This window comes from Macaca mulatta, chromosome 12 (assembly GCF_049350105.2).
Source record: "Macaca mulatta isolate MMU2019108-1 chromosome 12, T2T-MMU8v2.0, whole genome shotgun sequence".
In the NCBI taxonomy this organism is placed as follows: Eukaryota; Metazoa; Chordata; class Mammalia; order Primates; family Cercopithecidae; genus Macaca; species Macaca mulatta.
In genome coordinates, this window is record NC_133417.1 from 101,783,081 (window position 1) to 101,809,719 (window position 26,639).

Sequence of the window (26,639 nt, forward strand, 5' to 3'; positions counted from 1 at the left end):
AAAAACTAGTGAGGAAGGCCCACGAGGTTTTCATGCTGTATATTCAGTGGATTCCAAATTGATGTAGTCTCATTCAAGGTAATCCCCTAGGTATCCAAAGAAATATTAAAGTTTCTAGTTTCTAGTTAGGTATTTTTCAACCTCTTTGGGTATATTTAATAACATACACAGTGCTTTGGGAGCCAAGGCAGGTGGATCACCTGAGGTCAGGAGTTTGAGACCAGCCTGGCCAACATGGTGAAACCCCATCTCTACTAAAAATACAAAAAATAACCAGCCATGGTGGCGGGCGCCTGTAATCCCAGTTACTCGGGAGTCTGAGGCAGGAGAATCGCTTGAACCCGGGGGGCAAAGGTTGTAGTGAGCCAAAATCCTGCCACTTCATTCCAGCCTGGGTGAAAGAGCGAGACTCTGTCTCAAAAAAAAAAAAAAAAAAAAAGAAAAAAGAAAAACAAAAAAACGGGCCGGGCGCAGTGGCTCATGCCTGTGATCCCAGCACTTTGTGGGGCCAAGGCGGGCGGATCACAAGGTCTGGAGATCAAGACAAGACCATCCTGGCTAACACGGTGAAACCCCGTCTCTACTAAAATACAAAAAAATTAGCCTGGCGTGGTTTCGGGCGCCTGTAGTCCCAGCTACTCGGGAGGCTGAGGCAGGAGAACGGAGTGAGCCCTGGAGGCGGAGCTTGCAGTGAGCCGAGATCGCGCCACTGCACTCCAGCCTGGGCGACAGAGCGAGGCTCCGTCTCAACAAAAACAAAAACAAAACAAAACAAAAAACCAAAAACGACAACAACAAAAAACCACAACCACACACAACGTTAGTACAGGTAAGGACACACAACGTTAGTACAGGTAGATAATTCATAAAAGTTCATATATTTAGGGATGCTGGTTAGAAGTTTAGAAGGTACTCCTCCCTCAAAATATATCCTACCCCGTTTTACTCCTCCCATACGTTCTATAATAAAATTGGAATCTGTACTAAAACGCTCAAATTATTTTTTCTTTTGGCACCTTGTAATGCTCAGGACAGCATTTCTAGTTGTTTCTAGGAGCCCTAGCAAGTTAAGTCTATTGACTAAGGGAATGTTTGCCAAACTTGATTGAGAATTACTTTTGGGGCACTTGTTAAAAAAATGCCAGGCCCCTCCCCTAATGATCAAATTTCTGGAGTGACCTGAAAATCTGTTTACAATGTCTAAATCATTCTCATTCCTACTAAGTTGAGAAATTAGGCGCTCAGTGTGAGAAACATGCTCACCCATCCAAACCCAAAGAATGGACTTAGAGGCATGAAGAACAGCTCTCCTAATCACTCCCCGCTTCTCCTGTGAACAGGATATTTGTGACAGACATCATTTCAGCCCAGGTATAAAAGCTGGGTTCCAGGAATTGGTCTGCTAAATGGTGGGGATCTTGTAGGAGTGGTTTCATTTGCTTCTTGAAATTCCTAACTTCAGTTCTTGTAAGAGGAGCGTTTACAAAGCCATTTTTTTCCCTGTCCCATGGGAACTTCCCTAAGAGTGAACATGCTAGATGCCTGCTGTGTGGAAGGGATAGGTAAGCTCTCAGTATCTCTCTTACACTGTTTTAATTCTTTTCTTTAATTTGGATAAGAATTTAAAAGAGCAGTTGGTTTGGCTTCCCCATGGTCTCCAGGTCTTTCTTCCTATAACCCTCCTGTTGCCCCTTGATCTTCCTGTCCCCTATCTTATGGAGGAGTGAGCATGATAGGGGGTCCCAGGGCTTTTCCCTGGGCAGGGTCTTTTTACCAGGCTTTCTTCTTCAAGGGGGAACATGGGGGCTAATTCCTTAATCCAGCAGAGTGCAACTTATCTAATTCACACAGAGAATTAAAGCTTGGCACACCCAATCCTCATCTGAGCCAAACTGAGGCCAAAAGACCAAAGGCTTACAAATAGGGTCTTTGGGCCAGATAAAACAGCAATAATCTGTTATGTTTTGCTTTTCCTTGTCTCTGGTACAAGGGTTGTTCCTCCAAACCTGCAACATTCTCCCCAAAGGACTATCTGGGGGAATGTCACAGGGAGTCTCTTTGGCTCCCTCTTTCCTTTGTCTCCTAGGCCTAGAATTTCTGTCTCCCATTTTCAGCCAGTCTCTGTGTCTTAGTTTTTCCCTGTGTACTCAGCCCTGCTTACTGGAGGTGTCTTGCACACTCCTGTATACTCAGCCTCCCTTACTGGAGGTTTCTTCTACACCCCGGAACCTTCAAAAAGGCCCAACCACCAAGGCAATACTCTACTCATAGTCCAATTTTCCTACCTTGGCTCATGCACAAGGTGGCCTGGTTGCCACGGTGCCTGCTTTTCTCCCTGTGTCACCTCTGCTGCCTCCTGAATAACAGTCTCAGGTATGTCTATGGCTTCTGCGGGGAGCCAGGATGCCCGGACAGAGTGGGCCACCTAAATCAAGTGGGACGTGTCTCCTCTCCTGGCCAGAATCCCACTCCATGCAGGCACAGAGATCCTGGATGGGCCCCCAGGTTGTGAGAGACATCCTCACCTGTCCAAACCCAAAGAATAGACTTAGAGGTTTGAAGAACAGCAAAAGTGAGACTTTTAATAATGGTCTTTCAAGATTGGGTGTTTGATGGGCAGGCACACCTGGGGCAGTCACAACAGATAATTTATCTCCCAGCACACAAGTCCCTCCCCCAGTTCCTCACTGGTGGAGTACTATGCGGTTACAATCTTCCCAGACATCGCCTGAGTTTCATTATCCCCATTATAAGGTTATACCCCATCCCCTTCTCCACTTAAGTTTTGATTCCCCAATAACAAAACTTTCTTCCCTTTTATGGGTTGACCCCTTCTCTACATTCTGTTCACTTATTGTGGCTTTCTAGGTGCATGAGCCATGTGGTTTGTTACATTTGCAGGCTGGCTGCCAGTATTTAGATTTATCATGCCTTGAAAAATCTCCCAGGTTCATGCCATTATCCTACCTCAGCCTCCTGAGTAGCTGGGACTATAGGCACCCGCCACCACGCCTGGCTTTTTTTTTTTTGTATTTTTGGTAGAGACGGGGTTTCACTGTGTTAGCCAGGATGGTCTCGATCTCTTGACCTTGTGATCCACCCGCCTTGGCCTCCCAAAATGCTGGGATTACAGGTGTGAGCCACCACACCCGGCCAATAAATCCTTTTTAAAGAGTTTTTACCAAGATGGTATTGTGGAGAGTATGTCAATTGGTAAGCAATCTTTTTACCACATGTGCGTATTCAACCAAATTTATTTTTGAACATTCAGAACACCAGATTATCACAGATTAAAAATAAAGCACCAAAAATTACTACACATTAATACCTGAGCAGAGACTGAAGGCAAATATTCATCTATTAAACCTACACCATAATGCTGAAACATAGCTAAAAACATTCACAACACATTCTACAGAGTATAGTAAGTAGTATTTTTTTTGTGAATTACAACCACATAAATGTAATAATTTTAATTATACCATATAAAAATACACACAAAATTACACATAAATGTATTTAATATACTATACATTGTACAAAGTACTAGAGATCATGCATGTTTAAATGGAAACATCTGCAAGGTGACAATCATTTTTTATTATATACTACAGGACAAGTTCCTCTGCGCTTGTTAAGTGTTGTTGTTATGCACTGTACTTTCTGGAGGGATGAGAAAAAAATTATCAATTTGCAAATAAATGATTACTTACTGAGTCTATCTCAGCATAACACATAGGTTGTCCTCTGTAAATTTTTTAACTATAGTATAAAAATTGATGCAGGCTGAGAACCATTTATTTTATTACATACCCTTGCCCAAACTACTTTCATGTCAATATGATCATGTTTTAAGGGAAGAGGTTTTCTTTGTATGTGTCTTTAGAGAAATCTATATTTTTGTCTGGCGAGTAGGTAGTGGAGGTAAAATGGGAAAACAATGTGTTGAGCTTACGTTCAAAACTGAAATTGAAAAATATACAACTTGTGAGTACACAGAAATGTGAGCATCTTTTATCAGAGACCATGATTATCCTGTGAATAAAATAATTTGGACTTTAATATAAATTATATCCATTATTTTAAATAAGCACAGTAAAAATGCAAGTCTACATTTTTTAAAAACTGAAGTCTGTTTTCTCTTGAAACCTTAAAAATATATAGGAAGAGAGAAGGAAAAATGAGGGGAAATAATGTTTTAAAATATACTACATGAATCTGAGTTTATTAATTATTAAAAATCATTATTGTGTAAATTTACCTTATTTGATATATACAAGCCTCAGTGATTTGAGAAAGAATGAGTGCAAGTCGAAGAATTCATGTCTTTGATAGATTATTCATTAATAAGACAAAAAATTACATTTGAAGATTAGTTTTTCCAAGTATAATACGTTCAGAACAACAGTGTCACCACCTTCTCCCAGAATATTTTTTCAGAAACCTTAGCCAAACTTAATTTTCTACATCTATGTAGTGTCAGTCTATTTTAATTCAAAATGAAAACTCTGAAAATTAAGGGAGGCCTCTAGAGCAATAGTTCTGGAAATACTAAAGGAAATACCAGTCAACTTTTATTTTAAACTTTTATTTCACCAACCTCAAAGACAAGGATTTGGGGCCAATTTGAGAGGACCACCCATAATAAAATGTACAGTTATAAAATTGCAGGGCACTCTTTTATCATTTTAAGGCACACTCTGTTTTATCCCAAATGACTATAAGTTCAAGGTCACAGTGATGATATATATTCAATTTTGGTCTGGTTTCTCATGGGTATGTTGTTATATTTATAGCCAGTCATTAAGTTTAAGAAACTATAATACAATCACTTCAAAATAATATATTCAGTCATTTTTATATTTTTAAAAATGTAAATATGTAACATAATTTCCTAATTTATATACACTGTAAATCGGGAGGTTTTTTTCCACTCCACAGTGGAGAAAGGGAAGGTTATTTCTACCAGTATTCCAACAAATACATATATGATTATGTAGAAAGCATGATTATGTTAAATACAGCATCTCCTACTTAGACTAAATTATTCAACACAATAGATGGACTAATTTCAAAGAACAATGTACACTGAATTCAGGCCTTGTACATCCTCTTTTTACTAATAACACCTATGGTCCCCATTAGAATAAACTGTCACTAAATGAAGGCCAAAGATTTTGATATTTGGCTTTCTGTCCTGCCTCCTTACTTCCAAGGTTATTCATGCAAACTGCATCAACATTACTAGGCAGAGAAATAGTTAGTAATATTAAATTATGGGGAAAACTATAATATGAGGAACTGAAATTTCCTTAGAATTTTTATGGGGAGAAATTGAAGCATTTAATGCAGATAAAAAATAGTTTCTGAGCCTATCGTATTTTCTACTTTTCTTCCATGAGTACAACATATTAATGTTAACATTTTAGTATTAATATCTTGTTTTATAATATTTTCCTTTAACACACGCATGTTAAAAGGTTGTACTACGTTAGGTTCCAGTGGACAAGTTCCCCTGTGAAACATGTGACTATGTAAAGAGACTGAATGGAAATACAAAAAAACAAAAGAAATTCCACAGTCAACTTTCAACTACATAAATGAGACACCTGTACTAAAACGGCTTGTACAACAATGTACATCACAAAATAAATCTGAAGCAAGATTACTTCAAATAATTATTTCAACTAATTGCTGAAAGATCATTACTAGGCAAACTTTTACCCAATAAAATCAGAAAACATTCAAGCAATCACACAAAATAGAAGACACTAGGCTACAAATCTTGAATATTTTCAAAGAAAAATAAGGGTATGAAATGTAAGTTTTCATGGTTTAAACATTTATTGTAAGTCGTAGATGAATCATACTGAAAAGATTATTTTTGCCTTAATCCTAATATGCTAAGAAAAGTTCATTGGCACAAATATCCAGAGGTATTTTACAGTTTCATTTACCTTTGGTGGCAAAAAGTATTTTGCTAACCATATGGATACAGTCATATAGTTTCCAATGCACAGCTTTATGCTAAAGAGAATTCAAATGTGTCTCCTTTTTTCCTAAAAAAGGGATGTAAAAAGTCCAATATGAAACAGAACAAGTGCAACATGAAGTACAAAATATGCCTATCATGTAGGCTTTTGAACAGTTAATAGCTCTACGTGTTGTCTATAAACATTTTTTTACTAGTAACATCACTATTGTATAAATATTAAAAACCAAAATGACATTAAAAAATAGCATATGAACTTTACAAAAATGGCTATTTTTAGACTTCCTAAACTAAAATCAGAATTCAAATATGCAAACAAATCTACACTAACTAATCAAAACACACCAATAGATACAGTTTTTCATAAGTGTTCAAAGTTACAATGCACAGAATGAGTATAGACAGATTCTGATTCATATATCAAGTCCTACACAAAGTCTTCAGAAATTAACTGATTAATTGGTATTTCAAAACACAGATGTTATTGGCAGCATAACATGCCAAACACTTTAAGAAAGTACTGTACTTTATGTAAAAGTTATCAACCATAGACAATTAAGACAGCTTAGAATATCACCTAACTTCTGAAAGACATGTTATGAATTTACACTGTTAATGGAAAAACAGCTTGATTATTCTCACAATTTCCAAATTTTATTCTGTTGTTAAAACTAAGTTATTAACAGATAATAAATTCATATAAGTTCTTCTGAACTCAATACAATTTATCAAAAAATGTGAATTCTTGAGCATTTGCAGTACACATATTTGGATTTGGATTACTGACCTGACTTTTCTTTCCTATTGTTCTTATTAAAAGTAAAGAACTCGAGTAGCTTTATAGCTTTCCTATTTCCTCAGGCTATTAAACATATTGTGAAAGAATGCATGAGTAATGTGTAAACATAAAAGTTCATTACAGAGTTTAGAACCTTAGTTAAAAAAAAAACCAGGATCAAAGTTTGGCTCCTAATCAACTTACTATGTTGTAAAAGTCCTTTCTACATTTACCTTACTAGGAAAGAAAGTTTTCTGACAGGGTGTAATTTTGTAATACAAACATATTACTGCTTTCTTATCCTGGCAAATGTCATGCGCTCCAAATGGATTTTCCCCAGTAAATTTTACAAAGTATCTTGTTACCTACGATATACAAGTTCACAAATCCTACACAATGAGAAAACAAAAAGCAATCATGAAAAATAATCAACAAATGCCTAGTCATAGAAGGTCCCAACACATTTTCATTTTTCCCAAATGATTAATAATAACCAGTCCCTAAAACGTCAAATGCAGCACTGTAAAGTTTCACACTGAACCCAATGATAATGCAAGACATTATGCTAATTTGGACCCAACACCTAAAATTAAAATGTGGGCCAACTGATTTATCTGGGGGTTCAGAAATCAACAGCCCTAGTTTAATTCATAGTTGTGTGTTTCCTCTATTTCCCAGAGCTTTCAAGAACTAAACTGAAAACTGAATTTTACCACCTTTTATTTCCCTTGGCCACAAAGGGTGCTAATAAACAGCAAGATGAAATGAATGCACTATACTAGATGTGAGAAGTCTGAAGAATTAAGAAAAGTATAGGAACTAGGCCAGGTGGTCATGCCTGAAATCCCACTACTTTGGGAGGCCGAGGTGGGAGGATCACTTGAAACCAGGAGTTCAAGATCAGCTTGGGCAACAAACTGAAACTTTGTCTCTACAAAAAAATTAAAAAGTCGGGCACAGTGGCATGTACCTATAGTCTCACCTGCTCTGGGAGGCTGAGAAGGGAGGATCATATGAGCCAAGGAGTTCAAGACTGCAGTGAACTATGACCACCCATTGCACTCCAGCCTGGGTGACAGAACAAGACTTTATTTCTAAAGAAAAAACATATAGGAACTATATAATGAACAAAACAAATAATCCACCTCATGTAAGTGTGTGTGTATTGTGGAAATGTGTAGTATCACATGAATGACAAGACAACCAACAACAAACACTTACTATGCCTATTACAGTTATTTCTTCTTTTTTCCTTACTATATAATCATGTAGATAGTAGTATAGTTCACTCAAGAAGGGGTATTCCATTATATAGATCTGAATTTGTCTAGCCAAAATATGAAAAAATAAAGATTAATCAATACATGATCAATATATATTGAAAAGACTCAAAATCAATGTTAACCAGGCACGAATGGCTTTTCTAGAGTCACCACTTTAAATATTTTCATTCTGGTGATAACCAAGAAAATAAAAAAGAGTTAGTAGAACCTGTTTAATTTCTGGCATAAAAAAGATCCAGGAAAAAAATCGTGTTAGCAATCTCTACCTATTATCAGTTCCAAATTACAATCAGTAGTAACTCCAAAGGAGACTTTAGAAATACTGAATGTACCCAGTATTATTCCCTCTACAGACTACATTTGATCTGGTTATCAACAATAGGTTCTAGGAGTTAAGCACAAAACTTACTCATAACTCAACAATTGCTAAATTAGAATGCCATAACAGTTGCTATAAAAGTTGAGCTCAGAAATTTCCTGAATTAGATAATCTATAACTGCCAATAAATAATTTCATTTTTGTTAACATTGCTAATAGGGCAGTGCTGTTTTACCAGCCAATAATATAGATTGTGTGCACGATGGAAACTGTGTAATTTAAAGGCAAAGGACTTTCCTTTTCTCAAGTGACAGAAACATCCATTTTGCTAATCTTCAAAGAGCCTACCTTCGCATCTCTGGTAGCCATTTGGGTTTAAAGTGCATCAAAACTCAATGAAGACCCTGTCAAAATGTAAGTGTACACATATGTGTCTGTATATATACATATATAATGGCTAAAGACCCAACCTACTATTGATTATAAAATATTTAATTAGAATCATTTTTGTAGTCCTTAAAATGAAATTTTTTTGGCATAAATAAGACTTTAGGACTTGGTGATAACTACACTCCCATGAAAATATTTCAGTGAGAATTACTGTTCCTAGTCTGCTGCTTTAAAAAGTAAATGTACGGCCAGGCGTGGTGGCTCACGCCTGTAATCCCAGCACTCTGGGGAGGCAGAGGCGGGCAAATCACGAGGTCAGGAGTTTGAGACCAGCCTAGCCAACATGGTGAAACTCCGTCTCTACTAAAAATACAAAAATTAGCCAGGTGTGATGGCGGGTGCCTGTAGTCCCAGCTACTTGGGAGGCTGAGGCAGGGGCATCACTTGAACCTGGGAGGCGGACGTTGCAGTTAGCTGAAATCGCGCCACTGCACTCCAGCCTGGTGACAGAGCAAGATTCCGTCTCAAAAAATACAAATGAAAAGCAAATGTACTACTCACAAATGAGAAATTTAAGCTTGTTACATTCATGAACAGTATTAACTAAACAAAGAGGTTTTAGAATACATAAACATAATATTTATGGCTATCAACAGAAGATCTAAATTGATGAATTTTCTAAAGTTCTTTCTGTATATGGAACTAAGTCCAAATTCAGAAATAGTTTAAGGACATATGTAATCTGTAACTTGAGACACACTAAAATATCAGGTGACAGAATAAAAGATGCAATGTGTATCAAAGTTGTTTATGACTATAAGTATAGTTAAACATATGGAGATGTATCCCTATTTAAATATATATATGTAGTATGCCACGGGACAAGTATATAATCTAATAAATTCTCTCTCTTTCCTCTCCAGCTGAAACATATAGCACTTCATATTTTACCCCTTCTGCTGCTTCTCTCAAACAAACAAGCACCTGTCTGCCATATCCCCACCATAAGTTTATCATTTCCCTTTAATGTTCTCAGTGTGAAAATATGAATACTGCACAACACGCTTGAAGCTAGAAAAGACAACAATGGGATCAAACAAGCTTAAAACCCTCAGAGGTGAGAGCAAGACCCTCTTCAACTGAGGCCAAAAGAGCAGGACCTGAGGAAGCACTGAGAAGAGGTTAGGTAACCCTCTACAGGCAGTAAGTAGAAGTAACCGTCCACAGGCAGTAACAGCTGAGAGGCTGTAATGGAATCCAGATGCAATGGCAGATAAAATGAAACTGGTGCTTGAGGACATCCCTGGGTACTAACAAGGATACATGTTCACAAGTGCAATGGTGGAATCACTGGAAATTTACATGAGAGGCTTTGTGGCATCACTAAAACTTTAGTTGAGAGGATTTGGGCATTTATAGTCTATACAGCTAGAATAACTCTATAAGCCGGGTATGGCTCAGCCTGAGTTTACGCTATCCTAAGGCAAAGAGTATACTCTTCTGCCTTGCCGATTACCTTCTTCCTACTCTTGTAGCTAAAAGTGAAGTAAATTCTGAAATGAAATAAAATGTTACTCTTTTATTTGTCAAACAGTAATCCCAGAAGTCACCTAAGCAAATCAAAATTCCACTGTTAAACCTAGTGGCTAATGTCTCCAATTTATTCAGGTGTACTGTTTATACTCATGCTATTAATGGGTTACAGTTGTCTACTGTTATTCCATTAATAGTATAATATTATACATCAAATGTGATGTTACCTTGATCATGTTGTTGTTGTTGTTTCCCACAGCAGAAAAAAATGGTACAAACCTAGAGTTTCCAACCACCGGAATTTGGTTATTTTCACAATCCATTATGACCTTAGGCACTTTTGGCAACCATGGTGCAATGAATTGAATCCAATGGTATAAACTAAACAACTGAACTGCTCCAATACTGGGAAGCAAATAGCTATGAGCATTTTTTCTTTACATTTAACAACGGACCACTTTAATAGTCTCCTGACGTTCACCGAGAATATATAATAAGATTCATATTTGAAAAATAGCAAGAAAAATTGTTTACGTTTGAATGTTTCCACCCGTCAATCTTGCATTGGTTACCAAGAAAACATGTCTCCTTACCATTCAAAGCTCTATTTTCATAGATGTAAGAAGACAAGATCCACTTTGTTCATGGTGGCTGCCAAAAACTAACCAAAGGCTTTCTGTGGCTATTTAACCTTTGAGAAACCAAACAGCTGTAAATTTCATCAGCTATTTAAAGACTTATTTCTTAACAGATAAACTACAGCAAATTCAAAATAACCTACTTTTGTGAAAAAAGTTTGATGAAATGAGCAGAATGCTTGCAGTGAGATTACAAACAATGCTGCATCTACTAAATCTCTAATATTAGACTTCTCGTATGGTTGATAAAACAGACTATTTGATATGCACAGGAGTCCTCAATGATAGTGATCACCATATATCCCTTCACGAATTTTTCAAAAACGATTAGTACATGGATTCCACACCACAAAACGAAACCATGCTTCAACTACTTCCCTCAAACATTACAAAACTAATTTCCTATTTTCAATATTGTAAAAATAGACTTGTCTTCTCCAAAGGATCTTGCTGTCCATACTGATGGATCTGTGTGTTCCCTCTTATCACTGGCCTTAAACGCATAAATCATCTTCGTCATTCCTTAAGTTCACTCTTACATAAAGTTGCATAATGCATGGAGTAAAAGAGGAATGAAGGCAAAGCATGGAACCCTATATAAATGTGCTGACCCAAAAGCAATCACACCAACAGCCAGAGGAAGTGGAAATTGTGAAGCAGTCTTCAACAATTTACTGTAAAGAGACAGAGAAATATAGATTATTTATGTGAAATACATTGTGAGCCAAAATTATATCAATCTTTTATACAGTTTTGGGAAAGATAAATATTCTAAGTGATTTTAAATGAATGTTTTATGTTATGAATTTACCTATTCATATTTTTTTTTTTTTTTTTGAGACAGAGTCTCACTCTGTCGCCCAGGCTGGAGTGCAGTGGTGAGATCTTGGCTCACTGCAAGCTCCGCCTCCCAGGTTCACACCATTCTCCTGCCTCAGCCTCCCGAGTAGCTGGGACTACAGGCGCCTGCCACCATGCCCAGCTAATTTTTTGTATTTTTAGTAGAGATGGGGTTTCACTGTGTTAGCCAGGATGGTCTCGATCTCCTGACCTCGTGATCCACCCGCCTTGGCCTCCCAAAGTGCTGGGATTACAGGCGTGAGCCATCACGCCCGGTATACCTATTCATAATTTTTAAAAAGATCAATACAAGCCATATTTGGCTAGAAAAGAAAAATATTTCTATTTTTAAAATAGCCAGTTTTGTTTAGTCTTTCTAATTTTAAAAACAGAAAAATACTAGTTGGACTCTTATTCAGTAATTCCACTTCTAGAAATTTATCCTAACAAAAATCATCAATAATGTTCAATAAGACATAGCTACAGAAATGTTTATTTTAACCCTACTTATAAAAAAAAAACCCAAAGAGCCATCTTAAATTCCCAAAACAAGGAGTATAAAGAGAAAAATCAGAAAAGGCGATTACTTTTTTACTCTGAAAATAGAGAAACTGAGAATAAGAGGGGTTAAGAAATTTAACTAAAGACAGAGCTATTAAATGGCAGAACCAGGATTTAAACTCCAGGTTGACCTGATTCTAAAATATCTGCAAATATCTGCCAGAATCAACTGAAAAGACTCCCAGAGCAAACAACAAGTGAATGAAAAATCAGGTTTTATTACAGAAAATTTGAAACTACAAAAGTAGACTAACAGTATAATGAACCCTCATGCAACTACTATTCAGCCTCAAAAATGATCAAATCATGGCCAATTTTATCTCACCAGTATCTCCAACCACTTCTCTTGTTTGCTTTTTGGGAAGCAAATCTTAAGTCATGTCTTTTTAGGATTAACTTCATAAAGAAAAAAAATACTGCATTATGTTCTATCAAGTAAAACCTATAATTAAGAAAACAAGTATAATATACTTGCATATAAACCATAATACGGTTATGGCTTTACTTTTAGGAATATTCAAATTAATTAGAAATAAAGAGTATGTTTCATATATAAACGGGGAAAAGGCCAAGACCAGATATGAGAAAAAGAAAAATTAAACTACTGTACCTTGATTTGATTGAAACAGTGTAAGTATTTCCAAGAACTGCCATAGTTGGAATAAGGATAAATGCCAAAGGTTTACATGGATCAGGATTAAGTTTAAAATAATACCTATAATATGAAAAAAAAAAAACCCACAAATCAACAATGACCTGATCATTTTAAATTATCAGAATCAATAGGATACATATTGTTAGAAACATTCCATAGCAATATGGATATAAGAGAGCTGTAAACAGTTCATGAAATATCTGATAAGTAATTTTTGCTCTATATCATCTTTGTAGCCAAGGTTTTAGAAAGAGAATTATGATCAGAAACTACTAAAGGAAATGAAAATAACCAGTATGAATGCACTTTCTTTTTATAAGCAGTATATGTTTAAAACGGCATAAAGTTTAAAAAAAAAAATTACTTCAAATACATGAGTGCTACTCTATAACAAAAAAGATAAAATGAAGGTTCATAAAGTTATTTGTCCCTTATCTTTTTAAAAATCCAATTCATTTCTTGCATTTACTGACAGTAAAATATCTATAGCCTTTTAGAACCAAAAATTTGTGCTCCTCAAATAATTCTGACAGCAAATCTGTGAACAAACATCTGGATATTGACTAAAATAAGGAACAAAAGGAGGATATTAAAATCTAGTAATCTTTTATTTAATTTGAACTTATTTTGGTTCTGCCAACTTAAAAAAATTCCCAGTATTTAGATAACTTGAAAATTTTATATCATTTTTGAAAACTACATTGAATAGGGGTTCAACTACTACTTGGATGAAGTGGCCTTTTATTTAGCAATTGACCAATGAATAAAAATACAATTCACCCTTTTGGGCTGATTTTTTTGAAAAGTTTATATTCCTGAAGTTTATATACACATAGTAAGGGAGAAAATGTGAATGTATTAAAAATAAATTGCTTGAACCCGGAAGGCGGAAGTTGCAGTAAGCTGAGATCGCGCCATTGCACTCCAGCCTGTAAAACAGAGCAAGACTCCATCTCAAAAAATTATAAATAAATAAATAAATAAATAAATAAATAAATAAATAAATTTCAGGTAATGTATAGTTTCCTGTTCTTGAGGAATTTTCATTAACCATTAGGAATCTAGCAAGTCTCTACTTAGGGCTATTTATTGTTTGAACCACATAAACAATAATTATATAAATAAAACGCACCTAAGATTCTTTAGCCAATAAACTAGAGAAGGCATGCTGAGAAACACAATCCATGTTAATAAGTTAATCACAGTACTGTGCATGCGAAGGCTATCTTCAGCATCGTTAGCAGATAAACGAAGATGGTGTACGGAGGAGTCTTTATGATGATTGGATTTCTTTTCACTTCTTCTAGAGTGTTTGGGATTCTATAAAACAATAAAGTAAAAATATCAAGATACTAACTAAAGTATATTACTTTATTTAGAATCATACTCATTACTTATTAGCTAAGTAAGTACATCTTTCCATTACCAAACTGACATAAAATCCTGAAATTACTTTGCTTAAAAATACTTTAAAAGTTAAAAAACTTTTATTCTTTTGACTTGCTAGTTCTACTGCTGAGAATATATCCAAGTAATTTTTCAAAATAAAATTTGATAATAAACTTGTAAAAAAAATGACATAGGTACTGACAAAGATGAACTTATAAGTCTTTTAAAATATTCATTAGGTTCACTTTACTTAAATTCAGAATACTGTATCTTTTAAGCACTATGAAATCCTAACCTTAAAAAAAATAAACTCTTATATTTCCCCATGTTCTTTCATTTTAAATTTACATAGAGTTTTGATAAATAAAACTTACCACAGGCTGGCTATTCTTAAAAGTTGTCAAGCTGGCTTGCAGATGAACAACCTAAGAAAAATAAATCGCTGTTTAATTTTACTTTTATTTTGAAACAAAACATATAAGCCTTTGGTATTAAAAATGAAAAGCACTGTAATCTGAAATTTTAAAAATGCAAACCAAAAAGTCATTTAAACATTTAAAAACATTCTTATACAAAACAACAACTACACATGCTGGCTATCATGGATTAAAAAACAAACAAAAGCAAGAAACATCAACAAAGAAAAAACGGAAACAGAAACAAAACAATACAAACTTCTGGAGTATGGTGGGGCCAGGATATACTGCTATATCTTTTATAACCTGTAAAAGCCTAAGTTTGAATGATGCTTTGTTATAGCAACTTAATGTGTCTTGTGAGTCAAAGATTTCATTACATTCAATACAGTAAAAGAATATAACACATTTTACATATTTTAAGTCTTTGAAAACCAGAACCCAATTATATACAGTGGTGAAATGTTTATAAGAACTGGAAAAAATCTTTAAATTTAATTTATTAGGGTTACCTAAGTATTTAAGAAACCTTTGCTTAGTGGGTCAGTGGTTTGAAATACCTAATTAAAAAAAATACTAAAATTATTATTTATAAATCAAAGTAGCTGTAAATAATTTTTAAAGCAGCATATAAATTTCCTTTGGAAAACTGAAAATAATATATGATATGTATGCATTTAGTTTACACTTTTAAAAATTTCATTTTTAAGGAAAAAAAGCATTATCCACTCTGATGTCAACTGTCTGTTCCTAAGAATAACATGGAGAGAATACACCTGTATCACCTCCTGGAACTTTTTTTTTTTTTTTTTTTTGCAAAGCCGTCGACTTTATCAGACGTGTTTTTCACTTCTTCAGTAAAAATATTAGCCTATTTTTATTGTCATCTTCTGATCCTTCAGCAACATTTGTAACATTTTATATTATCTTAGCATGATTAATAGCTTGATCCTACTGACATTACTTTTTGTTTCATCTCTTACCCATGTTCAAAAAGAGGTGTGAATACAAACGGCTCTAGTAAAATGTTAAAAAAAAAAAACAAAACTTAACACTTGTAAAGACCAAGAAGCAAGCAGAAACAGATTCTATCTTCTCCTTTCTCTTTCCTTTTTAACAACAAAAAAACCCCAACTTAGATCAATAATTTCCCTTTTCCAGTTAATTGTATGTAATTTAAATAACTAAGATGTTTTTAAAAATCTTTACATTCAAACCCATTATGTAACAGAAGGTTACTACAGTGGTTATGAGAATTTTTGTTAATAATGCCTATAGGACATCCTATATGTGCCTAATACAAAGCTCAATCATTTTGGCTTTACTGATTTGACATACCTTAAACACATAGTAAACATAAGAAAGAAGAATGGCTAGTGCTCCACAAGTTGTCCAACTAACTATGATCAAGACAATTGTCAAAAAGGGCAAGTCTGGTGATATCATCTTGATATCTTTAGGAAGTTCAGAGGGTCTGGAATTACAAGAACAGAGTTTAAAATACATATTAACAAATATTTATATAGTCACATATGAGAAGAAAACAATATAGTACCCTTCTGTCTCTCTTGCTTATATGCAAATATATAAGGTAAACAATAAGGTATTTTAAAAATAAAGGCAAGTGGCCCCAAATATTTGATTTTAAGTTCTGTAATGTATTGTGATAACTCCTCTACCATTTTGATATACTATAGCTGATACTTGTACTACAGGTAAAAAAATGTCACCAAAGATAATCATTAATTATACACCCCGTGCCATACATCTCCAGTCTTGACAGGAGGAGAAACTATGTTCTATTTCTTAAAGCCTAGAGACCGCTCAGACCCTTGGTGGTGTTACTATCAGAATCTCTATCTGAAGCTTCTCAGAAGGGTGGAGGAAGAAGCATCACACCCACTATAATCTCCTCTGTGACAGGAAATCACATGACATGTCTGGTAAGGAGGAGTGGCAATGGGCACTAGATTGATGATTTACCAGGAAAGCCTACCAGTAACTTCAGATTCAAACTGTGTCATTGGGCCCATAATAAAACTCTAGGCAATGTTTCTGGAGCTTTTATACATCTCATCTAATCTGATCCTAGTATCTGGATTACAGACTCTTGCCCCCTGGTTTCACTATAGAAGTCAGCATATAAAAGCAATATCATGGGAGAAACAATCCCTCCTGGGAAAGATTCACAACCATGAAATTTAAAACTATCTGTGTAATTTGTCAAACTTTTTTACTAACTCTTGAGCACTAAGGTCAAAATCAAATGTAACATTTAACTTGTAATAAATGATTAGCTTTCACAGACACTAACTTTGAACACTAACCCATACTTTTGCTAGTTATATATTTTTCCTTAGAAAATAGTTTAGTAAAAATAATTAATTTCAGGTTCCTTATCAGAACATATATTTCTTCTTAAAGCAATAAGAAAGCTGTTAATCATTCATTCTTTACCTTTTCAAAGCTAGCCACAATGAAGAAAGAAGTCTCACAGATGCAGAAGAGAGTAGGCCACTCCAGTAGGCAGTACACGTTCCAAACAGAAAGAGAATCAAGGATATCAGGGGGAAACACATACTCTGACTAGTTAAAATGATGGCATCTAATTCTGGTAACAATAATACATCCCACAATTCTTTAAACCATTTATACCTGTGGAGAAAAGAAAATATAAAAGCAAAAAACCCAACAACTGAAATTTAAGGACCTAACATTTGAGGTGTCTGACCATTCAAGAGAGTCTCTAAAGTTCCCTGATACTTAATTTATAATTATACTGAAAAACAAATATTTAATTCTTTGTATGGAACAAGTCATTTATTTTCCAAGTGAGCCTACTGATCTTCGAAGATCTGCATTTCAGTGTAGCTTTACTACTCTCTGTTGATCCTAATAAAAAGTAATATGTTCTTTTTTTTTTTTTTTTTTAGAAAGCCAAGTTAGGTGTAATGATGGAAAAAAAGATCTACATATTGATGCTTAACCAAAAATCTGAAAATGTGACTAAATTAAGAATGGAATGTTAACTAGGGTAGAGAGATCTAAAATACACTTTCAAAAGTGATCAGAGAGGCACTGTTTCATCAATACCCTGTAATGATTTGCATTTGAATCTAGGATACTCACAGATCATGGACCATATACACCTATTTACAAACATTAAAGGCAGTCTAAGTTTAGACTGATATATATAAAGTGAGTAATTACTTTTGAAATGATTATACTATTAAGTAAACATTGATATACTTATTAGACCTCTGCCTAAGAGAAAAAAAATCCCATTTAACGAAACAAGTCAACTGCCATATCTGTATGAAAATTTATATTGCATTATGGAACCAAATACAATGTTACATGTAAAACACAATTAAAATCATTATCACAGATAATAAAACTTACCCCAACAGAAACTTAATGATAATTACAAAAGGATCAACTTTGTATGGTTTGGCTTCTTTATCCAACATGGTAGCATATTCTAAGCAACAACCTGGTGATTTAAAAAAAGTTACATGCAATTCATAGTAATTAAGTATGAGATATACTATATCCCACGTTCTCTATAAGAGCAACATATTTTGTGTCAGAGAAAGCAAGGGTCTTCATTACTATCACAGAGACTCTTCTTGAAAGATTAAAAATAGCTGCAATTCAATAGCTCTTACATTAGAGTACACATTCAATCATTTGTAAAAACAAATTCAGGAAGTCAAAGCTGGGATTTCATCAGCTGTATTTTCACAAAAGCTCCATGAGTGATTTAAAAAATTAGCTTTATTGGACAAAATTCTGATATAATTCTTCTATTTAAAGTATATACAATTCAGTGGTTTTTAGTATATTCAGAGTTGTACATCCATCACCACAGTCTTAGAACACTTTCATTATCTACAAAAGAAAGTTTTCTTTAAACTATCACTCCCCAAATTCCCATTCCTTGGCAACCACTAATATATTTTCCTTCTCTAAAGATAGGCCTATTCTGAACACTTCATATACATGGAATCATAATACGTGGTATTTTGTGATGGGCTCCTTTCACTTAGCATTTTTCAAGATTCATCCATGTTGTAACATATACCAGTATTTCATTTAATTTCTTTTTATTCAAATTCCTTTTATTCCATTGTATGATTATATTACATTTTATTTTTCCATTCATCAATTGACAGACATTTGGGTTGTTTCTGCTTTTTGGCTGTTATGAATAATACTCCTACGAACATTTGTATATCAGTTTTTGTATGGATATATGCTTTCATTTTTCTTGGTTATATTCCTGGGAATGCAGATGCGAGTTATGTAATAACTCTATATTTAGCCATTTAAGGAACTGTCAGACTGTTTTTTTCACAGTAGCGACACTATTTTACACTCCTACCAGCAGTGTATGAGGGTTCTAGGTTTTCCACATCCTCATTAAAACTTATTATTTGTCTTTTTTTAATTACCGTCATTCTAGTGGGTATAATCCACAGGTGATTTTTGATAAGCGTCCTTGGTTCAGAACTACATCTTTAATTGGCTGGATACATAATCCAACACTTAAAGCCTCTAGATTAACCAGCATCAAACATCCCCCAGATGTACATTCTATATGTTTGAGAATCAATTATCAAGTCAGTTAAAACCAAGAAAAACGAGACTTTTTTCAGACTTTCAAAACAAGATAGACATTTATACTCAAGTCTGGTTGATGTCATAGAGTCAGAATAATCTCTTTTTTTTTTTTTGAGAAAGAGTCTCACTCCGTTACTAGGCTGGAGTGCAGTGGCATGATCTCAACTCACCGCAACCTCTGCCTCCCGGGTTCACGCCATTCTCCTGCCTCAGCCCCCCGAGTAGCTGGGACTACAGGCGCGTACCACCACACCCGGCTAATTTTTTGTATTTTTTTTTTTAGTAGAGAAGGGGTTTCACCGTGTTAGCCAGGATGGTCTTGATCTCCCGACCTCGTGATCCGCCCTCCTCAGCCTCCCAAAGTGCTGGGATTACAGGCGTGAGCCATCGCACCTGGCCAGAATAATCTCTTAATTAAAAGGCTGGGTCTGGCGCAGATCAACTGCTTGAATATTGCTTACCTCTTCCTGGAATATAGGTTAAATCAGGTTAAAATTAACACTAAAGGCAGACTTGAAGTTGTATAAAAGTAACTGAAGGGCACTAAGTAGCTGTAGAAAGATTTGAGTGGAGGGGATTAATGGACTGCTGCTTTAATATATTCAGGCCACACTCTTTTTTCCCTGCTCCTGCCTCCCTTAATCACTGTCCAAGCCCAGTGAAACAAAGTTTTAGCCTCCTGGGAAACTGTAATAACTGCTATACTCCAGTGAAGGTTTTGTCCATTGTTCTACAGTTTCTACATCTGCTTCTCCAGATCCATTCTCCACCCCTCACTTTTTCCTGAATTCTGGGAGGCTGACTTTTATGGACTGGCTTCTAGTTAAGTTCAGGAGTTAGAGGTATCAGCAGATAGGAGGGTAGGAGAAAATAAGGTTAGTGTATGTATTTCCTCATCTTTTTCCTGCTGAGCCACAGGTTGGCAGTGGCTGTAGTGTTCCTGCAAACCAGGCTACAGCTCCAGGAATGGTGTCCACTCCTACAGCCCTCTAGGTTTGTTCCTTCTCTTGTCCTGGTACCTTGGAGTACTAGATGGCTCTGTTACTAGTTTAGCACCTTTTCATTTCTTGTTGGTTTCTCTTAATCCTGCACATACCTTTGAAATAGTCCATTAAAATCTCAATTATTCCATTCAGTATGCCTAATTGACACAGTTGATACAGCTCAAATATAATAAATGCCTACTGTGTGCTCAGTACTATCTTAGACACCAGGAATAGAATGGAGAACAAGATCAGGCTCTACATTTTAAGAAGTCTTCAGACTACAGGAAGGAAACTTCAAGTGCCAGGGTATAAAATGGAGAAAACAAGTGAGGAATTTTCTTGGGGATGTCTTAAAACTTAAGAGGATCCCAAACTCTTTCAAATTTGGGAAAGATGAATGATACATTTAAGAAATCATCTGTCTTGTTTAGCCACATGTAGGATGAAAAGGCAGCAATGAAGCATTGGCTCTTGGAAGGAAGGAGGGAAGGAGGAAAGAACAACAGACAGACGGACAGAAGGAAGGAAGGAAAAATGGAAGGAAGGGAGGAAGAGAGGGAAAGAGGAAGAGGAAAAAAGAGACGGGAGGGGAAGGAAGGGAGAAAGAAAACGAAATAAACTAGGATGACAAGGAAGGAAATTAGGGAGTGAGTGTCTCTTACTAGAAGTATACATATTATGAACTATTCCTGCAGCAGCAACAGCAAAAAAAGAACAGGGATGGGGATCAGTGGGAAATAACCTGAATCTAATCACACCTATGGCTCTAATTATCAATTTATAGAAAATAGAAAAACATGTTCAACTGTACCATGGGGATGGAATCAGCAAACTCTAAACTGTAGAAAATACAAAAGTATAAAAAAAAGTTTTATTTGATAAATTATAAGGGGAGAAAGAGAGATGGAGAATAGACCCTACAGATAAAGAAACAATTCAGTTCTGACAATGAAAGTTGTTGTCAGAATCAAAATGGAGTCACTGTGTTTTTTTTCTTTTTTCTTTTCTTTTTTTTTTTTTTTTTTTTTTAAATCCTGACAAATAGAGTCAGGGAAGGCTGTGAAGGGAGGGTTCTCATGCTTGTATACCTAATAGCAAAACTATCACAGAAGACTCTGCGATAACCACAACTCTTCAAAGGCCACTGCAACCTTACACACACAAAAAAATACTTCTCTGAGGACATCTGCCCAGCAACTACTTGTCCAACCTCAGGCTGGCACCACCCTTGTTATGGATCCTTGTAGCCAAGGATAATTATTTCAAAACAATTATGTAATCCTCCTCATTTTTTCTTGACACTCATTGTCTTCCTTTACCTTCCTGAATATGCAAACAATTTACTATGACCTGTGGATTCCTGTTGCAATACCCTATTCCCAAATAAACATTATTTTATTTTAGAGAGCCCCCTCTCTGTTATTTAGGTTGACATGAAGCGTGTCCAGAGGTAGGACCTAGAATAGGATTACTTTTGGACACAGTTTGTGATGCTCAGAACTGGTGTGCAGTACTCACTTGAGCCCCTGGAGCTCTCTGCTTCCACGGCACACCTTTTGTCAGGTCAGGACTCTCTCTCCCTCTAAAATCAAGGTAGAACCTCTTGACTTTATTCTGGATATGGTAAATGAAGGACCTTACATCTCTCCTGGGATGACAGAAGACCTTTTGTCTCTTCTGGTAAGTCTTTTCTGGTGTAAAGACAAATGTCTTTGTGGTTTGAGGACCCTAGTTTCTATGGAATTTACATTCTGTTTGTTACACATGTCTTTTCTAGGGAATTTACTTTAGGTTTTCTGTGTGCCTAATTTAACATTTTACTTGATCTGCATCCTGCAGGCTACTTTACCCCAAATTTTGGTCCACAGCCTTAATTACATATAGGGGCCCAATTTTGTCAGAAATATAATTTGAATCTAATTATCTTTCATAAACCAGTGAGTTTGTATTACTACTTTATAATTAAAATTCCAAAATGAAATCTATTAAGGCTTTTGAGTATGTCTGTATATGTTCAGGTACATTTATACATACGTACATGTATTGGCATAGTTGGCCAAAATCCCCTAAGAAATTCTATTCGGATTGGCTTCAATAAATGAATACTCATATAAATTATATACTAATTAACCCAAGTGCCTTTCAGTTCAGTGACTTAAGTAAATCTTTAATAAATAAGCTGGTTCTCATCTATTAAATACTAATAAGTGACAGTTCAAATTACTTGTTAAATTTAAGGTTACTAAGAGTTAAATTTCTAGTTAAAAATATAAATTAATTTACAATAACAATTCTAATTAATGTATATAAAATATATTAAAAATAATGTATTATTGATGAGAAAACTTATAAGAAAGGCATAAAAATGTGTTCTTTATTGAGGAAAAATAATTTTGTCTAATTTGGATGTTATTTAAAGGTTGTTTCAAAATATAGATTTAGAAAAAAATAGAAACAAGATAGAAAGGAGCCAGTAAGTAAGAGAGAGATGTGAATAAAGTTACGGGTTGAGAATGTGTTTTTGGTATGGAAGGTTAAAAAGAAAACAGAATAGTTTTGTATAAGAACAACTTATGTGATACATTTTTGTCCTAAAGTAAAATGACTGGTTATTTAAGAAATAGGAAATATTTGGACAAGACATAAAGGCTAAGCATGTTATCAAAGGTCTAAGTAAGTCATGAAAAAAGTTGATGAAGAGTGACTTTATGAAAGAAAATTCTGCATGTGATCAAATTGGCTATAAAAGAGATTTGTGTCTTTCTAAAGATTAAGCTTTGATATTAAAGATACACTAACGCAAAACTAAAAATTTGGTCCCCTGTGTAAAAGCAGCAAGGCTTTCTTGAAATATTCATTTACTCTTAGAAAATTAGAAAAGGTTTTGATTTTTAAATCTGAAATCTGTTTTCATTAACAGCCATGCTTTACACTGTCCAGAGTTTCTATTTCTGCCACATTTCCTCCTGAGATCTGCTCTTCCTCTCTCCCTTTAAGAAGGCCTCAGGTGATAACCTCTCTTTCAACCTTTTTTGTCACCTCCTGTGTAACTTTTTTCTTCAGTTCTAACTCTACTATTATGGCCTGAAGTCAAAATATTCATCTAGAAAAACAATGTTTTCCTCTTGGATAACTTGATTCTATATTATTGGCTTTTCTTGATACATCTCAATTGTTCCATGTAATCAGGAAACTATGTCACATGCTTTTACTTTTTCTACAAGCCACTTATTCCTCTGTTCCTAATACTAGCTTTCTTGTTTATATTCCTCTATAATATGGGCTTACACTTACAACCTTAGACACATTTTTCCTGTATCTGATTAAATTCAAGTACCCGTTCATCAGGTTCGTTTAAGTTCTGGGTTATCTAAATGAGTTTCCCATAAGAAGATGAAGTCACACTGCAACAGACTTTTCTTTATCTTTTGGTAATAAAAAACCTAATACAGATAACACAGGAAATTACACAGTACTGATGTTTTATAGGATAATTTCCTGTGTTAATCTTTATTAGTTTTTTTTTTATCACTTAGGATAACTGAGCTTTAAGAAGGTTAATATTTTTATATCCATACAATTTTCTGTATTGCTTTTTACGTCTTTTATTACTTTAAATGAACTATTATTTCACAATGACCTGTGATCCTCTTTTGATCAAATGTTTTGAACCTTTTGACTTCTTCGGCAAGCTTCCCAAAGATGAAAATTTCTTTTTTTTATTGGTGGAGGAGTGCAATGGTGCAATCACGGTTCACTGTAGCCTCAACCTTCCAAGCTTAAGTGATCCTCCCTTCTCAGACTCCCAAGTGGCTGGGACCACAGGTGTATGCCACCACACCTGGCTAATTATTTTTTATTTTTTATACAGAGAGGGTTTCACCATGTTGCTCAGGATAGTCTCGAATTCCTGTGCTCAAGTGATCCACCCTCCTAGGCCTCCTAAAGTGCTCAGAGAATAGGCATGAGCCACACACACCTGGCCAAAAATTCTAAACTAAGTCTTTTTTTACCTTAGCTTTCAGATTTTCTAGTTGGGCCCCTGAAAAGCCTCCAAGAATATATCTCTCATCTTGCAGCAATATTAAATGATTAGGCTTATTTGGTAAATTCTATGGAAAACATTGTCAAATGATAAGTGATACTAGATCTTCTTTTCAGTTATATTCATGTTATTGATATGCTACAAAATTATATAAATTCATAGAAATCAAATATGTTATCAGTCATAATTTTGGTTATGTTAAATCTTCTTCAAAGTTATATTTGTATGGATATACTATTGATGTCAACATTTCTAAAAATTATGTAAAATTGATAAAAGTCTGATGGTCCTGATATAATGCTGTCAGTCATGATTCTAGTTGATATCTTAAAATGCTGCATGTTAACAGAAATAACTAAAATTTCCTTATCACTTTGGGGCTTTCATCAGATTTGAACCATGACTATGATAAGTTTCTGTCATCCACAGTTATTGTTTTCAATTCTTCTCCAAAAGCATTTGCAATCAGCTGTATTGCAATCAAGTATTTCATGAAAAAACTTTAACAAGAACTCTTGAGCTTTATTGCCGGGGCGGAGCAAGATGGCCGAATAGGCCGAATAGGAGCAGCTCCAGTCTCCAACTCCCAGCGCGAGCGACACAGAAGACCGGTGATTTCTGCATTTTCAACTGAGGTACTGGGTTCATCTCACTAGGGAGTGCTGGACGATCGGTGCTGGTCAGCTGCTGCAGCCCGATCAGCGAGAGCTGAAGCAGGGCGAGGCATCGCCTCACCTGGGAAGCGCAAGGGGGAAGGGAATCCCTTTTCCTAGCCAGGGGAACTGAGACACACAACAAGAACTCTTTCTCTCTCTCTTTTCTTTTCTTTCCTTTAAAGACAGGGTCTCACTCTGTTGCCCAGGCTGGAGTGCAGTGTTGCAACTGTAGTTCATTGCAACCTTGAACACCTGGGCTCAAGTGATCCTCCCACCTCAACCTGCTGAATAGCTAAGACTGCAGGCGTGTGCCACCATACCCAGCTAATGTATTTTTTTAAAACTTTTTTTTTCTTTTTTTTGTTTTGTAGAAACCTGGTCTCCCTATCTTGCCCAGGCTGGTCTCAAACTCCAGACTTCAAAAGTGATCTTCATATCGGCCGGGCACGGTGGATCACGCCTGTAATCCTAGCACTTTGTGAGGTGGAGGCAGGCAGATTGCCTGAGTTCAGGAGTTCGAGACCAGCACGGTGAAACCCCCGTCTCTACTAAAACACACACAAAAAATTAGCTGGGTGTGGTGGTGGGCACCTGTAGTCCCAGATACTTGGGAGGCTGAGGCAGGAGAATCACTTGAACCTGGGAGGCGGAAGTTGCAGTGAGCCTAGATCAAGCCACTGCACTCCAGCCTGGTGACAGCGAGACTCCGTCACCAAATAATAAAAAAAAAAGGGATCCTCATATCTCAGCCTCCGAAAGCATTGGTATACAGGTATGAGCCACCACACCTGTCCAATAAGCACTCTTAAACACAGATTTCTGATAACTTTAAGATTAATTAACTAAATAAAAATTTCCAAAACCCTGATGAAAAAACTGATGGGCTCAGGAAACTGCTAATCAAAATCAAGCAGAACAAAAATTAATTACATGAGATTGACCAACTGATAGTGTTTTTATGACTTCTACTTGAAATGTTGGCTCTTCACTTAAATGTTTCATTTTCCAGATTTAAGGAAAATTTATCTCTTAAGCAGGCAATTTGGTAAAGTATACTTTTGTGAACAAAGATGGAATCATATGCTTTTTCTCTACTTGGTTCCTACAAAATTTGGAAACTATCTGAGTATTCTTATGGCCGTATGATTTTTTTTTTCCGTAAGTCCAATAAAAATCTGGCCTCTTTATAACAGGACACGACTGGAAATATTGTATTGAATGTTAGTTATATTACGAAGGCTTTATCAAAAATGTTATATTTGAGAAGATGCACAGAATATCTGACTTTAAAGGTTCCAAGCCTGATAGTGAGTAAATAAAAACTGTCAATTGCTGGCAGGCCTAGGAACCTTAAGACCTTAAAAACCTCAAGAGGTTTTTATTGTTTTGGGGTTTTTGTGTGTGTGTTTTGTTTTGTTTTGAGACCGAGTCTCCCTCTGTTGCCCAGGCTGGAGTGCAGTGGCGTGATCTCAGCTCACTGAAACTTCTGCCTCCTGGGGTCAAGCGATTCTCGTGCCTCAGCATCCTGAGTGGCT

At 35.5% G+C, this 26,639-nt stretch overlaps 1 protein-coding gene across 2 annotated transcripts in view; it reads right to left on the reverse strand.

Moving 5' to 3' along the window:
• Positions 1–3,236: 3,236 nt before the first annotated feature.
• The window catches only part of PGAP1 (post-GPI attachment to proteins inositol deacylase 1), an 83,323-nt gene continuing 59,920 nt past the window's right edge, over positions 3,237–26,639 (reverse strand). The window contains exons 21-27 of one of the 2 annotated variants that reach the window (XM_015131899.3): positions 18,197–18,287; positions 17,252–17,449; positions 16,133–16,268; positions 14,753–14,803; positions 14,122–14,309; positions 12,945–13,049; positions 3,237–11,607 (exon numbers count right to left, since the gene is read on the reverse strand). In XM_015131899.3, the coding sequence (XP_014987385.1) occupies positions 11,469–11,607; positions 12,945–13,049; positions 14,122–14,309; positions 14,753–14,803; positions 16,133–16,268; positions 17,252–17,449; positions 18,197–18,287 (908 nt within the window). In that variant the 3' untranslated portion in view covers positions 3,237–11,468. Of the gene's footprint in view, positions 11,608–12,944; positions 13,050–13,608; positions 13,919–14,121; positions 14,310–14,752; positions 14,804–16,132; positions 16,269–17,251; positions 17,450–18,196; positions 18,288–26,639 lie in introns of those variants that run through there. The other variant, XM_077957345.1, reaches the window with a different exon arrangement.